This window comes from Thermobia domestica, chromosome 13 (genome assembly GCF_964235325.1).
Source record: "Thermobia domestica chromosome 13, izTheDome1.hap1.1, whole genome shotgun sequence".
In the NCBI taxonomy this organism is placed as follows: domain Eukaryota; kingdom Metazoa; phylum Arthropoda; class Insecta; order Zygentoma; family Lepismatidae; genus Thermobia; species Thermobia domestica.
In genome coordinates this window covers 214,875,083-214,897,767 of record NC_137466.1, presented here as the reverse complement: position 1 = coordinate 214,897,767, position 22,685 = coordinate 214,875,083, and the positions used below count along the sequence as shown (strand labels likewise).

Genomic DNA, 22,685 nt, shown 5'->3' with positions numbered 1-22,685 from the left:
CCATTAGTGTTGAGAACTACCAAGGATGAACCGATTCCATTAGTGATGAGAACTACCAAGGGTGAACTGATTCCATTAGTGATGAGAGCTACCAAGGGTGAACTGATTTCATTAGTGATGAGAGCTACCAAGGGTGAACTGATTCCATTAGTGATGAGAGCTACCAAGGGTGAACTGATTCCATTAGTGATGAGAGCTACCAAGGGTGAACTGATTCCATTAGTGATGAAAATGAAATGAAATCTTTCAGTTTAACGTCCCATATTTATGAACTTAAGACTAAGGGAGAGGGGTGATTAAGACAAATTCATGTTGATGGAAGAATTGGTAGAATGAAGTGTGGGAGGATATGGGAGTACCCTGAGAAAACCCACGGACACCATGCTGACTACAAATTTACTTGGTCAGGAATCGAACCAGAAACCCCATGCACCAGAGGTAAGCGCACTACCACTAAGCCTCCGTTCCCCCCTCCATTATTGATAGAGCCACCAAAGGCGAATTGATTCAATTAATGATGAGAATCACCAAAGGCTGCTGTAACTCGGGGATAAAGCGGCGTCAAGGATTAGGCGTTTCCACATGGTCACTGAAAAATTTAAATGAAATCTTCAAGTTTTACGTCCCACGTTCATGGGCGGCGATTAGGGGGGGCAAAGGGGGGCAGTTGCCCCCGCACTTTTTTAAGTAACCCATTAATGTATATAGTTTCATTTGAAAATGTAAAGTTTTTGTATGTATTACTGGTTCATAGAAAAAATGGTACTATATAGTATTTGCCGTTGCGTGAGTACATATTGGTTGTCTTCTCGTGGAGTAAAGGAAAATATAGGAATTGCATTTTAATTGCCACATAAAATAACCCAAAATCAACCTATTGGAACACAACAATTCTAGCATACTTTCACTTCTTACAAGGGCTCGATATGTTAGGCGTTTGAAACTAACCCGCGAAAATAGTTCGAAAAGAAAAGTATTTCACAAGTTATTCTTTAATTGCACAAAAATTGAGATCATAAAATGTCTTTTCTTCTTTCTAAAGCAACGAATGTTGATTAAAAAAAAAAAAGCGTAATAAGAAACAACTTCTACCTTTTCCATTGTTATGTGGTGTAATATTCGAGTGAAGTGGTGTGTTTAGGGGTGTACAAGTGTATATACAATTAAATTTAGTGAATTCGACATAATTCTATGTTTTAGGATTATTTTGTATAACTGGGGTGTTGAGTGACTCTAAGTATTGTGTTTTGGTGTGTTCCAAGAAAGTGAAAACTGCACCTAATGGCAACGAACATGTTTCGGGAAGTTGCAAAGGCACATATTTCTTTAAATGTCATAGTATATGGTTGCAGTATTTACTGTCTTTCATTTTCTAAGAGTAATAACATATATTTAATAGCATGTCTGGAATTAAAAATATAAGTAGTTCATTAATCCCCAGTTTCAATATAACTTTTACAAAACAAGCTTCATTATTCATTACTATGATTAATATTATCTTTTCTACTTATTTGTTTTGCAAATTTGTTATTAAAGAATGTGATCACACAATTTTCCAGACAGAATTTAAAGGTGTTCATGAGCAAGAAATGAAATCACTTCTTACACTTTCGTTGTTTAACAGTACAAAGGGCTAGTACCTACTTGCGTTGCTCTTGACAATTTACTTAATAAAATATGAAATACGATACACGATATTTTAACTAAAAAAGATAGTATCCTATTAGTTATACAACCTTTCGTCAAAGTGTTAGAAACAACCAGAAAAACTAACAGTTATAAACAAATATTCAGATCATGTCTTGCCCTCCCCCCACTTTTAACGTTCAACCGCCGCCACTGCCCACGATTATGCCGGTTAGGCTAAAGGAGACGGTGATGGTGAGAAATGAATGAAATGGTGGAATGAAGAAAGTGGGAGGAAACGGGAGAACCCCGAGAAAACCCACGAACACGGTGTTGTCCACCAGAAAGTCCACACGGCGCGAACTGGGATCGAACCAGGAGCCCCAAGCACCGGAGGTGAATGCAGTAATAAGTCGAAGGGGTTGGTGAAACAAGTTACGTTTTATAACAGTCGGAAACGAACGATGATGAAGTGTATCTTTTAAACTGGAGGTAAATCCACTCTACCCTAGACCATTTCAATCGCAAGAAATGGAAATGATTCGGAAACCTTAAAAATAATTATACGACGTACTGTATCAAAATCCGATATTAATTGTACGAGTTATGATAATGGAAATTGTTTTACTATAACGTTATGTAGCTATATCCACACAATTTGTATTTGAGACAGTAATCCAAAAGTTTTTACGAAGTAGATGGATTCCTATTACCACCTTATTCTTGACGGGTTTTATCCTCCCTCTTGATGGTCTAGTGGGTACCGAGCGTGTCTCTGGTTCATAAAATTCCGGGTCTGTTCCCGGCAGCAGAACGGCGACAGTGGTAGACTTCAACGCTGCTGTGAAAGGTCATAAACAGACTACAAATCAGTGAAGAACTTTTAACTTCAGGTAAAGACTTGTAAGAAAGCTTGGAAATAGTGTAATGCATTAGAAAAATATCGTAAAACTACTACTACTATTATTATTATTATTATTATTATTATTATTATTATTATTATTATTATTATTATTATTATTATTATTATTATTATTATTATTATTATTATTATTATTATTATTATTATTATTATTGATAATGATGTAACTTGCTTGTTCGTGAGTTCAGTCCAACTCCAAAAGGTGGGGATGTTTGGAACCATCAAACAACTTATAATATGTTCTAGATTGGGTCAAAATCAAATGAATTTTACGAAAAATATCGTGGAAATCGTTTCGTTATTTCACACCCGATTTCGGATTGGTTTAACCCTCTGTCTGAACGGAATTCAGCCTCAAAAGCATACTTCTTTTCAAAGTCTGAAAGAAAGTGTATAGCAAGTTTTATTGAAGTTCGGTGAACTTCTCGAAGTTATTATGAATCCGAGAGATAAACCGATTAATACAGAAACGTATGTTCAGAAGTTAAGGCAAATGGTAGAAGATTGCTTTAATAATTAACTTTAGTATAATGATCTTAGTATGCTTTTTTAATTGTTATTATAAATCAATTATTATTAGTACCTTGGATGAGAGGCAAATCACTAGTATGGGACTTAATATGTTCGGACATATTTGCCCATTCAAGCCTCCCATTGACTGTTATGAATGCTGGAGAAGTTGCTAGACGTAGGGTGGCAGAAAAGGAAAGGAAATAAAATAACCTCGTCGATAAATTTATTTTCGCTCCAATAGCCATCGAGACCAGTGGGGCATGGGGTCCTAGAAGCCTTGATTTTATCAGAGAGGTAGGCAGACGCATATCTATCGTTTCTGGAGACGTTCGCTCAGCATCCTTCTTACCTTGACCCTATCCATTGCGGTCCAACGTGACAACGTTTCGTCAGTTCTTTGTACGTTGCCGCCTGGAAGGGAACTATAAATATAGAGAAGGTGTTTCTCCTTTAGTAGAACAGAAACAAGCGAACAATACCATAACTACAAGTATTAAGTACACTTTTAATGTAAAAGTGATTTCAGAAAATTCTTGTATCATAATCCAAAACCAATATGCTCAATTTTATTTATATTTCTGGGTATTCTATTATGTTATTTCTATTTATATAGTCTATTTATTGTGCCACTAAGATTGTGCATCTACTACTAGAAAGAAGAAATTGAATGTTACTGTATGTTTCTGTTAAATTAGCATGAATATAGCTGTTTGTCAAAATTATATATTTAGTTGAATAATATTTAAAAAATTATACATTTAAAAAATTAAATAACTAATATAATTTTCTATTGTAAAAAATATTATTAGTTTTTTTAAATTAATTAATTTAATTTAAATTAGTAAATAAATAAATTAATTAAATTAAAAATTAAAAAATAATGATTATTAAAAATAGTTGTACTAAAAATTTAAAATGACACCGTAAATAATAACAATACCTAATTGTTATATATTAAAAATTTAAAGTTATAAAATGAATTAATTATTACTTTAATTATCAACAATATTGCTCATTTTATTATACTTGTAATTTACAAAAGCACTTTGTCAGTTTATATATCAATTTCTTATAATTTTACAAAGACATTATTTATTAGATAGCTCTGTTTTTCTTCAAATTATAATACTTTCCATTGGTACTCTGTTATTTTAAAGGTAGTAAACAAATGGGTATCTCCATTCTGACCTCTTCTCAACCTTCCTCGAGAGTAAACATATCCATGGTTTGTTCTTCAATTAGCTTATTTTTTTCTTTTCCTACGTCATTGGTTTTTACTTTCTTTTTCTTTATATTGGCAACCGTGCTCTCTGATATTCCCAATGGTTCTTGTTAGTACTCTTCAAATTGACAGCGATACAGGGGATCAAATATATGAGATGTATATCTTAACTTCTGATGACGTATATCTCTTTTAAGTATTGATATTTGCGCAATCAATTTCTTATGTTTTCAAGATGGAACTAAAAGGGAAAGAAACAAAGAAGGGAATTATTCCTCAAAGTTTTAGCAATTTGGATAAATCTTTGACAAATTTCATTATCGCATTGTGAAGAAGTTGATCTTGTAGTAGTAAGAACAACTCGAATGAAAGTTTTTTAAGTTAAATCGAGTACTTGTATTCAGTGCCTGCCGTGGGGAGGGCAAGCGGGGCGGAAGCCTCGGGCGCCAAAGTAAGGGGCGCAAAATTCGGGAGGAAAAAAGAAAAGAAAATAAGGAAATCAAAAAGAGAGGAAAAATTACTTGGAATTTTACTTTTATGTACTTAAATGCTCTTCCTGCTTTATTAAGTGGTCCTATAATGTTACTCATATTAGGAAAATGCATGTGCACATATATAAAATGGAAGGAAAAAGTAATAAAAAAGTGCTCAAAATCAAGTAAAAGCAGGGTTTATTTTTGAACATTTTCTTACACTTCGCGCCAATCATGGTGGCGCTACGCGGCTAGTCTGTGAACCTCACTCATATGCACGGGGGTGCCGTGGCATACTCTCGCCCCGGGCGCTGATTTTTCACGGCATACCCCATCAGGATCCTGCCGCCTATAGTCGGACAATTTGTGCATGCCGACCAGATGCCGCGGTCGGATTGCCGGCGCCGGACACCGGCGTCTTTCCGCTCGATTTTCGACCGCGACGAGCAAAAAGAGATTCGTTCACCAATAGAAAACAAAGAGAGTTAGAAGGTAATTTGTTGCTTTAAAATAAGAATTAGGGCTTATATTTCCCTCGTATAAAGCTTTCTCGAAACAGTCGGCAGACAGTCGGACGACGACTGCAAAAAGAGACTGCCGGCAATTTCTTGAAAAGCGACGTCGGCACGACGTCGGCGAAAGTTGCAATAACGCGTACCAGCGGCAAAGAGTCGAATTTTGGAAAATGAATAGAGCCTGTATCTTCTTTAACGATGAAGTAAAAATTGAAACTGTCCGAAGGTTTTTCTTGTGGGTGGGCACTAATTCCATAAAATATGTCTTGTGAAAACGGAGTCGGCAGAAAGTCGGCATACAGCGGACGGAACGACAGCGTCAAAGGATGGTTCTAAAGACGTCGAAACGTTGACGGCGTGCCGACCACGAAAAAGGTAAATGCATGAAAAGAAATGTAGTAAAGGGACTGCACGTAAAGGGTATATGAGAAGTAAATACTTAAAATAAATTACAAGTACGAGAGGATCCTTGACAAACATTTTGCAAGGAGACGGCAAACAGCGGACGGCGACCGCGGCAAATATTGTCGGAAAGACGCCGAAACGTTGGCGGCGTGCCGACAAGTAAAGGAGCCGAAAGAAGGTCGGCAAACAGCGGTTGGACCGACCTTGAAAAGATGCTCGGACAGGCGCCGAGCCGCCTTTGCCGCTGAAGAGCCTGATTGCAGAAATCGTAGTCTGGTTGCGCTGCCTGTATGTTCGGTTCGCGTTTTTCATTTGTCACATTGTGATGCAGTGTGGGTAAAGTCCTTTAAAAAAAATTCGTTGAGATAAGTTTACAAATAGGGAAAATAATGTTTATCATAAAAATATTCATTCATTGGAACTGTACGCAGTTGCTGGTTAAGCAAACACCACGAAAACATGAAGTGAGAGAGTGGTGAGTTAATTTAATATTATTCATATACATTTGCATATATTATTGCACTTATTATGCATATACATGGGGTGAATTAATTTAATATTATGCATATACATTTCAAATTGTCATGAATTTTATATGTTGTGTTACATATGTTAATTGTTGCTGCGCATGAAAAAGATTCGGTTATAGTATGTTCCCGCGCACTGGCGTCTCTGGCATATAAATTTTTTTGGGGGCGGGTATCAAAGAAAGTAATTTAAATGGTACTATCTAGCCCAACCTGTGTATTAACTTCGATTCTATTTATTGCCTTGCTGCTTACCTTCACGAACCCCCTAAGGTATATCGGCAAGTCATTACTTTAGGCAAGGCAGTGACAATAACCAAGTCATCTGAACTGGTTCCCGCAATTATAGTTACAGTTCCCAAGAAGGAAAGACAGAAAACAAAGTGCCCTGCGGGGCTCTAACCCGCCTTCACTCGCTTACGCTCGTTCGGCAATACTATGTACTGACAGGATATCATTGCCTTGCCCAAAGTAAAGAGTTACCGGTATATCAAGAACTCGCTTACAATTGTAGGGTCCGCGCTAGCTCAGTGGTAGAATGTTCACCTCTGGTACTTGGGGTCCCGGGTTCGATCCCAGCCATCGCCATGTGAACTTTGTGATGGACAAACACTGTCTGCGTGGGTTTCCTCGGGGTTCTCCCGTTTACTTACACTTTCTCCATTCCACCATTTCATTCATTACTCATCATCACCGTCTTCTTTAGCCTAACCGGCATAACCGTTGGACAAAAATCTTAAAGGTTTCACTTAATTTTTATTTACAAAACGAGGGACAGTTAAGAAACTGTAGTACATTATTTTCTTCTTGAAATTGCAAAAGTTTACATGTCTTAGTTTTTAAGATAAGTGTCTTCTAACTCAACGCCAATGTATTTCTGCACAGTGTACGAAAGCTGTATTTTATGTTTACAACTGAAGCGTTACTAGTATGAAACCATAAAAAGTGATATTGAAAAATGTATGATTACCAAAGCCCATATGTTTTCACTACCCTCGCTTACGCGTATACCCACCGTCGCTGACGCACTTGTTCCCTTCGGACACACCCCCGCGCTACCGCGCGGGCCCATCAGCGTTGCCCTGCTCTGACTGTTATATAGAATTCGTGCTCTTTAGTGGCCAACTAGCACCTGGTGCTAAATTATCTTAGAGAAACGTGGACAATTTCTCATAATGCTTGTGCCATGACAAGGTTTGTGTTCCTTTAGTATTCTCTAGTATTTAGTGTATCTTTAGTAACCTAATAAGATCCACTAGATTATACTGCAGGACTTGTTTCACATGTGAGCGAAAACTTCCAATTAAAAGAAAAAAAACAGGAGAAATGAGGTAGTGGTTAAACGCTCTTGTCTACAGGTTTACTTGTGGCGCAATACTAAAAAAAAAAAAAATGAAAAATTTTTTTTTTCACCAGTTTCTTTTTTATTGTCCCCTAGTCGGTTTCAAATGGGCGGAATATATTTTACTTGGCATAAATAAAATTCAAGGGGACCTCTAGAAGTAATTGTTGAAAAATTATAATTCTTTTACGATTTGCGTATAAATAAGGCTTCCAGATGTCTAGCATAAAAACAGCGCAAAAAAGCACAAAACAATCTGTGCTGGGTGGCCACTAAATAGCACGAATGCTATCGAACCGAGTCAGATAGGGCGAAGCTGGTGGGCCCGCACGGGAATACGTCCGAAGGGAGCAGGCACGTCTGCGATAGTGTGTATGCGGAGAAGTGAGGGTAGTGGAAGGAAGTGCATTTTGAGAATAATACAAGTTTCAACAACACTTGTTGTTGTTTCATACTAGTAACTCTCCACTTGTATACAAAATACAAGTTCTACACGCTGTGCAGAAATATGATGCCGGTGTACACGGTGCAGAAATAAGCCGCCCGTGGAAAATAACATCTAATAGAGCCATTTTTCATATGCACTCATTTGTTTTATTCGTCGTAAAGCACTTGTAATGGTTTAACATTAGTAAACGTAAGATACAGTTGTATTACATTGTATGTTATTAAGTTACCTGTAGAAATTCGTTCCTTATAAACATGTCTTTTCATGGAAAGTATTGAATTTTAACTGTAAATCTTCCAAAATGTAGTGCACCAAAACTACACCTGCACCAGACTGTCTTATTTTGATTTTTTGCTGGCCGCGGTGGCTCAGTGGTGGAGTGTTCATCTCTGGTGCATGGGATTCCTGGTTCAAACCCTGCTCCTGTCAAGTGAACTTTGTGGTGGACAAACACCGTGTGCGTGGGTTTTCTCGGGATTCTCCTGTTTCCTCCCACTTTCTTCATTCCACCATTTTCATTCATCTCTCATCATCACCGTCTCCTTTAGCCTAACCGGCATAACCGTGGGACGTAAAACTCAAATATTTCATTTTCATTTTCCGAGTGTTAACCCTTTCTCCTGACACTGTTTCACGATGTGTAGGTACAAAAACTTGGACATCGGAAGTTTGAAAAAATTTAACAATTTAACATTAACATCTGTAGAAAACCATTAGCGACTACTCTTAAAACTTTTTTGAGGAGAAAAGCTCATCACGAACGAGGGTTTGAAAAAACCCGGGCTTTTTTGAAAAAGCCAAACCCACCTGGGCCCATTTTTTCGGGTGTTTTTCGAGTTTAATTGGGTTTTTTCGGGTTTAATCGTTTTTTTCGAAATATTTCAATGTCTTTGGGGTAAAAGTGTTAAAATGTGATCTATATTTCAATATTGTCATTGTCACAACTTGCAACAATTTTCTACTCACTGCCGTTTTGAAAAAATGGCCGCCATTTTGATTATTTTTTTTTTTTTACATTGGACCGCCGAGAAAATCTACACAGCAAATTTAACATATCTTGTGCTTCTACCGTCAAAATTTCAACTTAAAAGACTGAAAATTGCGCTTCGTAGCGTAGATACTCGTTCATTTGACAAAATGGCCGCCATTTTGATATATTACGTTGGTATGCCACCAAAATCTAAACAGGGAGCCCGGGTTCTGTTCCCGGCGGGAGCTCATGTGGTTCGGATTCCACGTTAATCAGTAGGTCCCCGTCTCATATAGCCTCCCCGCTCAAAAGGGACGTTAAACTCAAAATCAACTCAACTTTCCCAATGAAACAATATTTTCACTGTAACTGTAATTCACATCCATATCGTTTGCATCTGAATCTGCATCTACACTGTTCTTATCTGCTTCACTATCATGATCAATATCATCTTCATTCACTTTTTCATTACTTCAATTCGCATCACTTTCAGCAGCCACTAATTTTCGATAGTTAACATCAGACTCATCATTAATATTGTCAAGCCACTTCTCTATCTCACTTCTATTCAAGAAGCGAGACGTTGCTTAGAAAAACAAAACTTCACTCATAAACAATAATTATCACATTAACGATCGCGCGTTGGAAAATTTCAAACTCCATAAAAATATATGGTTGCTAGTGTTATCACGGAACTACTCGCGCGTTTGAAAAAAGCAAACGCAGACGAAACTATTTCCTCAACCTGTACTGGAAGCTACTACAATTGCAGCACGTCAGCGAGCTTTAGGGTGAAAGAGGGGAAGGAGCCACTTGAGGAATAGCAGTGAGGGTGACTCCGCTAATGCGACCCCATTCGTAAAAATCATTAGTTTTTACTCACCTGTTTGCTTTTTTCCAACAGCGCAAGTGACAAAAGGTTAAGTAAAAGTTAACTGTTTCGACGTAATTGAATTCTTCATCAGTGACTATAGTTTTCATTACTCTTACAGGTTTTCTTGTAACATATAGCGTCTAACATATAGCGTTGAAGCCGGTTCATTGCAACAAGGTCTATTACACTGTGTAGTTTGGTTTGGTTTTGGTGTGATGAAGTATATTTTCGATTGTAATAAATATACGTGATGTGCCAACGCCGTACACATTGAAGAGTATATTTTACAAAGCATTATATTTGTTCTATTTTAGATAGTTCATTTATTTCTGGAAGCAAGGGGAAATGTTGCTCAAGAAATACAGAAGTGTTGCAATGGAAGATGACCCACAGAGAGCAGTAGCGTAGCCAGGATGTGTGTTTGGTGGGGCAAGTGCTGTTATAGGTACATATGGAACAATTCCAAACAAAAAATATATAAACATAAAAATATATAAACAATTACAAACATCAAACTACATTGTCGGACCTCTTTGGGGGCCCGGCCTCTCTGGGCCCCCCTTCCCTACGCCACTAACGGAGAGTATTGACAAAAATCATATGTACTAACATCCTTAAAGATATTTGTGAAGAGTGGTAGGATATATGTGGGACTACAGTTTTTTTTTTTTTTCCTTTTAGAACGGGTGAATTTCATTCAATCATAACATTTGTAAAACATTTCCCATTTTAATGCGGTTTATTTCAAATCACACGGGAATTATGGTCATCACTTACCTTTGAAGCGAATATTGAGAATTACGGCTTTGAAATTGATTTTTGTTTTGCCAATATTACCTTAGTCTCCCTATCCCAGTTTTTGTCGTTAAATTCTTTTTTTATTATTACTTCATCTTTTCTATGCAGTGTTGTAAAATTTTCTGTATCTCTCTATATTCTCACAATCCTGATTCTGAGCTATTTAAATTCTACATTACTATTTCATAGGTTTGAAGTTTTCTTCAATTATAAAGACAACTGTTGTTTGATATTGTTCTTAACTTTTTTTTTTTTTTTTTTTTTTTTGCGTGGAATCAGTTAAGAGAGAAAGTGTAATTATATTTCTCAGAGTACAAGCTCCTTAACGGTGAGGTTCAGTACCATCGCCTCCTTTTTTTTTCTATCCCATTGATTTGTAGGGGAAGTATTCTTCCTTTTCTTTGAAATGAATAAAATTTTTGATGTTCTGATTTTACTGATTTCTTCTGAATATCTATTTAAATGTCCCTTGCTTTGTCAAAATGATCTTTTAGTATATATAAGTATATTATTATTTAAAATAGATGTCATTTATGAATATTAAAAACATACAACACAGAATTTTATTTCCACAAAGTAAGAGACATTTAAATAGACCTGAAGAAAAATAATAAAAAGTAAAACCCTTAAAATCTCAAAGAAACAGAGGAAGATTTCCTCGTATATATCAATGGGCTAAAAAAGAAAAATGGCTGAGTTATTCAAGACAAAATATGGATAGCAGGAATTCTTTAGAATAATATAGTGCTTTTTTGAACATTGTAATCACTTCATATATATTTGCTTTTCTGATTTTACATACTGTATGAAGGCTATCTGTGTTAAAACTCAATGTTATGGAATGCTACAAATTTCTGTTTTTTTTTTTTAAAAAAGTAGTAGTACATCCGAAGGTAACTTCTAAATGATGATAAGGTTCATTACATAGGCTAATGTATATAAGTTAATACGATGTGCATTGTATTTTTTAATACAATTTGGTGTGCTTTTAGTGCTAATATAGACCAGAAAAAATTGTGATCTTCCCTTCATTTATTCTCTTAAAGAATTCCTTTAAAACAAAGGATCTTTGCAAAGTATTATGTTAAAACACTTCATTTTTTATGTAAATGACTTCATTAACCTTTTTTCTCTATATAATGGGTATGCACTATGAGTATACTGTACATGTGGCTGTTTCATTTACGATATAAATTATTTTCTCACATTTTTCTGTTTCATTGTATACAATTAATGTATAAATCATATAGGAACGCATTAAATGAACAATTAGTTACCTACTTAATTGTTATTTTATCTTAATATGATTTCCACTTTTAAAGTGTATTTAAATAAATATTTAAGGCATAGAGTTAGAACTGACAGCTTAGTCGTTAGAATTTGTGTTTAGTGCATTTCAGTGTTTGGTTTCTACGAATATAGTCATGGGTGTAAGCAGACAAGTGATCGCTCCGGCCACTTTTTTTTTTTTTTTTTTTTTAATACCAAAGTTACAACAAATGCAGAGACATTTTGGCTTGGCTGCTTGGATACACGTCTCTGTTTTCCATATATTGACAAACTAACATGGTTACTGTCCACCTTTTTCTTGTTTACTTTAACCTTTTTTTTTTTTTTTTGCGTGTAGGCTCGGTTTGAATCTCTCCGCCACCACATACCTTTTATTAAAGTATTTTTATTTATAATTTTTACTTCATTAATTTTTATTTAAATCTCATTTTCCATTGGGAGTGTGACCCCTGTACTTTAAAAAAATTTAGAAAATCATTGACGTTTAAAATCCTTTTCCAATAGTTGATGGGATAACGACAACCTAAAAAGACCGTATTTCCGACGGATTGCTGCGGCTTTTTTTTTTTTTTTTTTCGAAGAAAGCGTTTGCAACTAGCAAATTTTGATTGCATAGAACAGTGTTGTTCCTAGTGGTCGTGATAGTGAAAGATGTGCTTTCAGGGGGAAAATGTACTGACTGTTATAAGTTTTTCACATTAGGCGCACAGACATGTTAATTGAATTATTCTTAACGTTCATTATTAGCTGCTCAGTTGTTATTTTTAGTTCGCTTTTAAGCATTTGTAAGTCATTCCCAGATACTTTTCCTCTATATAGCACTTAAATCGTACTGAGAATTGTAGAAATGTACTGCGTATGTACCGAGTGCAATATTACTGGTGGGGGGGGGGCCGCGGTGGCTCAGTGGTAGAGCGTTCACCTCTGGTGTTAGGGGTCTCGGGTTCAAACCCTACTCCCGCCAAGTGAACCTTGTGGTGGACAAACACCGTATGCGTGGGTTTTCTCGGGGTTCTCCCGTTTCCTCCCACTTTCGTCATTCCACCATTTCATTCATTATTCATCATCACCGTCTCCTTTAGCCTAACCGGCATAACCGTGGGACGTAAAATTAAAGATTTCATTTCATTTTTATTACTGGTGGGAATCCGCCATGATTTTCATTGCAGTGCTACGCATCTTTTCTGCTGTCTGTCGACTGGTCGGAAAGGCAACTTTCCACCGGCGGCGCTGGCGCATTTTATGCGCCTTTCCGGTTGTTTGCCGACTGCTCGAAAGGACCTCTTTTCGATGTCAGCTTCTCAATTCTCCCACAGGCGGCATTCGACCTCTTGCCGCAGTCGAAAAGTAGCCCTTTGCCGACTGGATATCAACCCTTCAGGAAGGCAAAATTTTCACCACTTTTTAGAGTAGCTTTGCCTAAGTTTGCCTCCGTGCTATGATTTCTCATGAAGGGCACAATTGCTAGTTCTGAAAGTATATAATACTTCCATGTCCCATTCAATTTCTTGTTTTTTGGCTGAAAGTGCTGCAAAAAAGCAAAAAGAACAAATTTTGTACTGGGACACACAAAAAAATGCAAGTATTATACTTCAAGAACTTCCAAGGGTGCTCCTTGTCGAGAAATCATAGCATGGAGAAAGACTTAGGCAAGACTAATGTAAAAGCTGATGAAAATTTTGCCTTCCTGAAGCGTTGATTTCCAGTCGGCAAAGGGCCACTTTTCGACGGCGGCAAGAAGTCGGATGCCGCCAGTGGGAGAATCGTGAAGCCGACGTCGAAAAGAGGTCCTTTCCAGCAGTCGGCAAACAGCCGGAAAGGCGCATAAAATGCGCCGGCGCGGCCGTCGAACAGTTGACTTGCCGAGCAGTCGGCAAACAGCCGGAAATGAGCGTTAAATGCGCCGGCGCCGCCGTCGGAAAGTTGCCTTGCCGAGCAGTCGACAAACAGCCGGTAATTAGCATTAAATGCGCCGGCGCCGCCGTCGAGAAGTTGACTTGCCGAGCAGTCGGCAAACAGCCGGAAATGAGCATTAAATGCGCCGGCGCCGCCGTCGGAAAGTTGCCTTGCCGAGCAGTCGGCAAACAGCCGTAAAGGTGCAGTAAATGCGCCGGCGCCGCCGTCGAAAAGAGGCCGGCATAAAGAGTCGGCAGAGGGTCGGAAAGAGGTCTTTCCGACTGTTTTGCCGACTCTGGCGGTCGGTAACAGTCGGCAAAGAGTCGGCAAAGGGCATTATTTTTTACGATTTTCGACCGCTTGCCGCCTCGGCAAAAGGTCGGCAATTTTGAACAAGTAGATCATCGTGCCGCCGCGGACGGGTGCCGGCTGCCTACCGGCGGCCTGCCACCGTCGACGGCGGCAATCCCTCTTGCCGACCGCGGCATCCTGATGGGGTAGCACTGCTTTTATGGACAAACATCCGAAGTCCATTTCTTCGTTTTCGTATATTCAGTTATTATTATTATTATTATTATTTGACATAACGAGAAACCGAAGTTGCACGTCTTTCAAACTTTTAATAACAACCTGGGGCGCGGTGGCTCAGTGGTAGAGCGTTCACCTCCGGTGCTTGGGGTCCCTGGGTCGATCCCAGATCGCGCCGTGTGGACTTTGTGGTGGACAAACACCGTGTTCGTGGGTTTTCTCGGAGTTCTCCCGTTTCGTCCCACTTTCTTCATTCCACCATTTCATTTATTTCTCATCATCACCGTCTCCTTTAGCCTAACCGGCATAATCGTGGGACGTAAAATTAAAGATTTCATTTCATTTTTAATAACAACAATATAAGACTCTCTCCTCACCTTTTGAAATCGATGAGCAATACTTTTTTTTTTTTTTTCAATTTGTGTCAGAAAGACGGTATTCTCTGTGCAACAACTATATTTCCATCGCTGTTATTCCCGGCCTGGACCAACCCACTTGTTTATCCTCGCTGACTTGGAAGCACGTGGAATTAAACGGTATGACAAACATCTTGGCATTTGAAGGCGGCGCTCCAAGTTCCCTTTAAATGCTGCTAGCAAATGAGAGGCCAGCGATATTGCCACGTTTATTTTGTACACAGCCACGTCTATCCCCTGTCACCTGATCACGCTGTAGTTTGTCAGCTTAGCCATTGCCACACCCCTTTACCACTTGGCAACGTCGCGCCATAGCTTGCGTTTTATTCGTTTAGCTGAAATGCCAAGATGTTTGTCACAGGCTTTAATGCTGTGGTGCCATTTACCGCACATCCCTGAATTTCCCCAGCAGTGTACAACTTTCGCTTATTGGCGTGACGTGGCAACAGCCGAGTGCTTTCAAGGAAATATAAGCCATCAGCAGGCAACAACAAGCGCCTTATCTAGCGTTGTCTTTTGTTTCAGCAGTGGCGTATTTTGTGAGCAACAGAGGCTACCCTCGGAAGCTCTGCAACATTAATAAAGAAAGTTAATAGAACATATATAAACTAATTTAAAATAACAAGTTCAAGTTTACAGTTTATTGTCTTCTTTTTATGGTATTAGTTTCTCTCTAATTTTTTACACGCGTGAATACGCACTAAGACAACCATTAAGGCTTAGAACGCAATCCCTCTCGCTTTCTTGAAGACTGATGATTTGGCAGCCCTGGTATACCACTGGCTACTGCCAGCAGAAAGAAATGTATATATCGGCTTGCGCCCCACGTAGGTTTGCCGTAACAACATGCCAGCGAGCTGCGGGCTGACAAATAGGCAGGTTGCCACTCTGTGTATCGGTTTCCGTAGGCGGAGCAAGTAAATGGAAGTTAAGAACAATGACGTAGCAGCCATTTTGGGCCTATCTGAGAATTTTGGGGCATCATTTCGTAGCGCTTTGCGTCAACTCAATGCAAAATTTCTGTTTTACTTTGCGATTGTTGTTATTGTAGTTATTATTACTTACTACGTTATTTGCCTTGAGCTGAATCCTCAAATTTTGCGCCAACCGTTACGAAAAGAAACCCGTAGACAGTATTGTAGGTTGGAGAATGTGTTAACTTGTGTTAACCTCTATTTACTCTGATGAACCTTGTGATGACATGTAGCTAAAAAACGTTTGTTTGTAAGGCTAAAATCAGTACAATAATGGATTTATGGTCAGGTAGCAGAATCACGTTATATATTTTGTAATACAAATTAATGAACGAAAAATATTGTTCGTGTACGTCTGATGAGGATCTTGGCTAGAAGATCGATACGTCACGTGTAAATGTTTATATATATATATATATATATATATATATATATATATATATATATATATATATATATATATATATATATATATATATATATATATATATATATATATATATATATATTAAATAAGTGAAGTCTTGGTCAGCAGTGTGTTTATTTTTCTAAAAAGATATTGTATAAGATAACTGGGCACATTCCGTAACCGCTTGCTTTAATACAACGCAAGTCTTGAGATTTTGGTAACGATAATCGACATGACAATTATAATGAATGTCTGCATTTTTGCGTTGCGTTGCGTTGCGTTGCTGTGCTCACACGGTACATACATGAACGTGTCATCCGCACATCCGAATCAAACCTAGTCCGCCCGATAAACATAACAAAGATATGTTCATGCACAAAAAATTAAGTGCCATGGACAATGGAGTAAGTCCCTGGAGCCCATTAACCCTGTTAGTATAAAGAAAATCGTAGACTCGCAGTGAAATAGCTATTGCATCAACAATGTTCATTGGAAAGTCATGGTTTATAGTTCATTCTCTTCAGCATGAAACAAGCTTTCCAGAGGTGTTATGTATTGGAGTTGATAACGTACTTGAACAGTGAAAATTGGGAGACTTGAACAGGGGAAACTTTGCACTGTAGTCACAGATTTGCTGCTTTTAAAAATATTTTGACTGCGTACACGCAATGAGCTCCTTTCCAAACTATAATGACGACTGCTAAAACTGTAGGAGCAGTGAGCGAAAGTGATGGACCCCACTTCTCTTGCCCCTCCACTGAAAGTAGTACAACCGATCAAAAAGTGGATGATTTTATTGTGTGTTATTTACAATAATTGTATTGTCAATTACTATGTAATTTCAACACACAATAAACCATAATAATTCCAAACCGCTTTCAATGCTATTTTATATTTTTGAATAAACAAGTGTCTATCTCCATTATTTTTTTTTGTTTTATTAACCTTTAAAATGTGAATCGTTTTATTGGGTCACCCTGTATAAACTGGGTAAAACTTAAAAGGTGTACTTATTTGTGACTCACCCTGTATATGATTAAGTGAATTTCTTGAACTATCAAGATGTGTTTCCTATGTTCTGTAGATTTCTTCCAGAAGGATTTTATTTTTTCCAGAGCTTCTGCGATTATTGTAGTGGGTGGGAATAGAGGAAGAAAAAACTGGATGATACTGGCAACACCCGGTCACAGTGTTGTTTACAGAGCTAGCCAACCCAAGGCGTGGCTGATATCCGCTTTCTCCTTCTCTTTCCTCTCTCTCATGACGTTCTCTGTTGACAAAAGAAAGTTCACAATTTTCTCGCTTTTTGCTCTTGCTCACTAATTATATATATTACATTTAAAATCAGATATGCTCATTCGCATGGAGTTCATTCAAGGGAACGACTTTACTGCGTATTTTTCCGTACTTTTTTAAAAATCTCGGTAACGGATATCTGGATAACTATATGGGATTATGTTATTGTCTCTTAGTACATACAATCTGTTGTATGTATTTGATCCTTTGCCGGAGTATTTTAACCAATCCCAGTGCTACTTAGAAGACTCGTAAGAAATTTTAAAAAATGGAACGAGTCACTTGAGTCACGATTTCTGTCTGAGTCACCCGGGTCTAGGTCTCGCTTGTCACACCCTGTTTGAGCCGAACAGACCCAATGAAGCAGCAGCAGACGGAATATCCCTTATGCCGTTAACGTTGCCAACACCTAGTGTCTCACTTGCAGGTAAATGTCGATCGTCGATATAGGATTGCCGCTAGTGGCAACGGGGGCAGGGTTTCGTCGAGTCGAAACAGATATCTAGAGTTTGGGTGTTGAAGTTACCAAGGATGTTATAAATAGAGGATCTGTCCATACGTATCTTCATCCTATTAAATCGATGAAGCCAAAAAACAGCATCGGCACGTCTGATTGGCTACTCTCGTTTCTGCCATCGTCTGATTGGCTACTTTCGTTTCCGCCATGATTGTTGGTTCAAAACATTGCGATCCTATTGGGCGGAGTGGGCCGAGTAGGGGTGGCGAAAGTGTGACGTATGGCTTCAAGATTTGATTGTAAGGGCAGATCCTCTATTTTATAAGATCCTTGAAAGTTACCACCGCGTAGCAGTGAGTACTTCATTTTGGTTCACGTTCCTTCGATTCGTCGCGGAAAATCGCGAAGGGACCAACACGAATTATCGCCAGTCATGTGCATGCGGTTATTATTATTATATATTATATTTTCCTGACGAATTATTTCTAAAGTGAGCTCCTGGAGTTAAGAGTAACCCCTGTCTCTACATCATGAAGTAAAAAATCTTGAGATGAATGCATATAATGCTATGAATTTAGATGGCAACTGTCGCCGACCATTTGAAAGCGAATATGGGAGAACTATGACATAAAGTAATAGACGCGCGTCAGTTTGTTATAAAATTACATGGCGAACGAATTATCCCAAAAGTTTATCGTCGAATATATACGGTTAAAGGATCTGTTAGGCCAAATTAAAAAGACTTCAACGATTTACCCTCCTAAAAGCGAAGTTTTCTTCATCGCCTCCGTGACGAAATCCGAAAAAAAAACGCTCCTTATAATCATAAGGTTGGTGGTTCGCGTCCATTCCGGCGTACTTTTTTTAAATAGTGTTTTTGGACTCACCTTAATGTAAACAAATCACTCATATAGGCGATTTAATATATCTTTGGGGAGTAGCCCAAATTTTGTGAGTCATTGGCGTTTCATCGTGTCTCTGCTGCGGGTGGTATAATTTTCAAAACGGAAGTGGGACCACCGTTGATCGTCACTGCGGGGTCGCCAATTATTGGTAAGAGGTTGCTATAGTGCTGCCAAAATGTCTTGAGCCGTGGCAAAAATGCGAACTAAAATTCGCCCTCATACGCACACGCGTTTAGCCAATGAGGGTTGAGCTGTTGTTAAGCGAGAGAACGGATGGCGAAAGGGAGTGGAATTCCTTTAGCCGATAGCAGCGCTTGGAATGAAAGACTAGGTGTCAAGTCAATGTGGTATATCTTTAGTTGCCTATCGGTAGTCCACCGACGCTTAAGGCATGGGGTCAGCTCTACAGTATCAATGTAGAATTTTGCACTGATTAATGCCCACTTCTCGAGCTCAAATACGAGGAGGTATCAAAAAGTTGGTGTAATCACCTAGAAGAAACCCACTCTGGAGAACTCTGACATCATGATGGTATTAGTTCTTCTCTTCGTAGTCACCGTGCCTAGCGAACATTTTTGTCAGTGGTTCTTCACTTTCCGTAAGTCCGTTTTGTAAAAGTTTGCAGTTTGTCTTCGAAACCACAGTTCTTTTTCAGAAATGACGGTGTCCTCTGTGTAAATACTTTATTTCTAGGAAGAGAAAGAAGTCACTTGCTCCTAGGTTCCTGAATCTGGAGTGGGACAATATTTCATATCCTAATTCCACTGTATTCATCATTGATGCATGGGCGTAATGGGTTGGTGCATTATCTGCCAACAGCAGCCCCTTTTGTGACCAATCCACGGCGTTTCTTCTTAACAGTCTTCATCCCGTCGAAATTAAAATACCGCTACTTTTACAGTAATTATGTGATATCTTCAAATAGATAAAAGATAATTAAAATATGGAACAAAAGCGCCCTAGACAATATTATTTTGCGTGAGTTACCGTTATCACAAGTCACCTAGTGGCTTTCCATTTTCTGCCGTTTAGAAACGCGAAAATAAATGCCGATTTTCAAAATGGCTCGAAATCGAAAGCAGATAAGTGAGTCGTGATAACGGTATCTTATGTAAAATGATATTGTCTAGAACGCTCTTGTTCCACTTTTCGATTATCTTTTATCTATTTGAAGATATCACATAATTACTGTAAAATTAGCGGTATTTTAATTTCGCCGAGATGAGGCCTCTTAAGTTCCTTTGATAACTAAGTCAGGAGATGTGAATGATACGCACTAGTAATTGTTTGATAATCTGTCATGATGACCTCTTTACATTCCCAGAAAACGAACAGCATCACGTTAACAGCAAACTTCTGCACTCGTGCCATTTTAGGGATTGGGGAAAAGGTGTTTCCGTTGTTTGCTCATTTCCTTTGCTTTTGGGTCATAAACATAAACCTAACTTTCATCCATTGTCAGTAGTCTGCCGAAAAAATCCTCTTTATCCACCTCACAACGATGCAACATTTCTCTCAGGATTTCTCTTCTGGAGAGGTGTGGACAGTCGTGGCACCAACTGTGTTCACACTTTCTGAGGATACAACTGTTTGTGAATAATATTTCAGGACCTATAACTCATACCAATTGTACACATAACATTTTTAATTGTTACTAGCTGAACCTGCTCTGTCTACTCAGCGCATCGTTCTGTTTTGACCATGAATCTCCTTTCCACTGTGCATGTCTCCTTACTCACACAATTAAGGATAGGAGACTCACAAACGAAGTGAATTGCTATGTAGTATATAGATGTTGGAGTGAATTTGTAGCAAATTTGTAGAAGTAACACGATATCAAGTGAATATGTGAATATATATATATATATATATATATTAATAAATCCATGTCCGTCCGAGTAAACCTCATTGTGTATCTCGAGACCTTTGAAGTTGCCAGTATGCATGCAATAGGTTTTGCCATTCCGATTTAAGCAAAGCGCCTGCAATGTTCGTCAACCCGCCGTAGGTAACTTCTCTACTGGTTGCCTAACACAGTAGTTTCGGCCTGCAACAATGTTCATTTTATGGGCTCAAAACAGCCCCTAAAATGTTGAATAGAAAAATAATGACACAGTTTTTTGAAAATTTGAATGAGAACTGGATAATCAACACAAAATTTGGAATCGACCAGCGAGAACGGCACGTTTCTAACACGTGTGGTTTTCTAGATCTCATTGTCGAAAGGATTGGGGACAAACATATAAACCTATCATTTTAATATATCTCAACTTTCTCAGTCAAAGCGACATCATCAGTGAAAAAAGATCTTCCAGGTCTAGAGGTGTCCGCGGTGGTCATGTGTCCAGTTTTAAATTACCGTTTTCACCTAGACACCATCTCATAAGTTAAGCTTCCATCCGCATAGACTTCTTCCATCTTTTGGTGGATCTGCTGTGCTGATTTCCCCTGAAGGTAAGGAACTTAAGACGCTCTGTGACTCAAACTTGTCAATCATCGCACGGAAAGAAAGAAGGTGTTGCTCTAACGAATCTAGAATTTGCATGGATCGTAGTTCGTCACCTTGTAGTTCATTGCACAAACTTTTTGATACTTCCTCGTATTCACGTGTGACATTAGTTCCTTAATCAAGATATGATGTCTTGAATATTTCAAATATAATTTCATATGTATTCGTCTTGTATCATTTCATTCGATTACATTTTGATGATTCCTCATAAGAAAAAAACATATTGCTTTTCTTTTCTGCGATTCTCACGTGTTTAGGCTTTGACTTTGAAGTCGGTACACACACACAACAAGAGAAAAACAAAATTATCAATTTAGAAAGAAGAGAGAGTGGGGAGAGGAGATAATCGTATTTGTTAGAAACAAATTAGCAGCATCACAAATATTCTCCAGGTGTATGACGACGATTTGCCGCCGTCTCTGGGTTGCTCCGGATCAGGGACGCATCCGCGGGTAGATTCATCGGGTACGGACTTCCCAACTCAAAATACATGTGTACACTCTCTCAATAAAACTAAACTTGGTTAACAGGGAAATGCAACATGAAAATTTAATCTTACACGTCATCTGTACTCTTTCTTTTACTTATCGTCTTTTCGGGTGTAAAATAAGTGAAAGTTCCAATAATAATAATAATAATAATAATAATAATAATAATAATAATAATAATAATAATAATAATAATAATAATAATAATAATAATAATAATAATAACTTCATCAATAAATACGAAAGTTGGAACATTTCAATATATATATACAGGGGCAGATCCAGGATATGATCAAGGGAGGGACTAAACCATATTCTGCCGTTTTATCCAGTGTAAAGCAGGATTGAAGTCCATTTTATCCTATGTATATCTTAGCATCAAGGGAAGGGGGGCTATAGTTCCTATAGCCTCCCTTGGATCCGCCACTGTATATATATACGTATATATATATATATATATATATATATATATATATATATATATATATATATATATATATATATATATATATATATATATATATATATATGTATGTAATGATACGCAGCTACACTCTTCCTGTTAAAAATGAACAAATCATACATGTTCAACGACTTAAAAAGTTCGTTGCTGAATTCTATATGTCTATATATGTGTGTATATACAGTCATGTCCAAAATTATTGTCGCATATCTATTACTGTCTTCTTGTAAGAATATAATTTGATAATGACTTTGCAGGGTACTTTTAATAGTGATACTATGTGTATAATCGAAAAATGTATATTTGTGGTAAATTTCATAGAAAAGCAATTATAAATACGAAAATTAGAATTTTGCTAAATGGAGAAGAAAGTTTTGTTTTCGTTTTATTATTCTTATTTACTGCTCTTTTCACATGAC

At 37.8% G+C, this 22,685-nt stretch overlaps 1 protein-coding gene across 2 annotated transcripts in view; it reads left to right on the top strand.

Moving 5' to 3' along the window:
- The window catches only part of LOC145669009 (metabotropic glutamate receptor 3-like), a 150,223-nt gene that overhangs the window by 36,306 nt on the left and 91,232 nt on the right, over window positions 1-22,685 (top strand). Inside the window, exon 1 of one of the 2 annotated variants that reach the window (XM_081737334.1) lies at window positions 6,018-6,151. The exons of the other annotated variant lie outside the window; for it this stretch is intronic. Within the exon in view, the coding sequence (XP_081593460.1) occupies window positions 6,066-6,151 (86 nt within the window). The 5' untranslated portion in view covers window positions 6,018-6,065. Of the gene's footprint in view, window positions 1-6,017; window positions 6,152-22,685 lie in introns of those variants that run through there. 2 annotated transcript variants of the gene reach the window in all.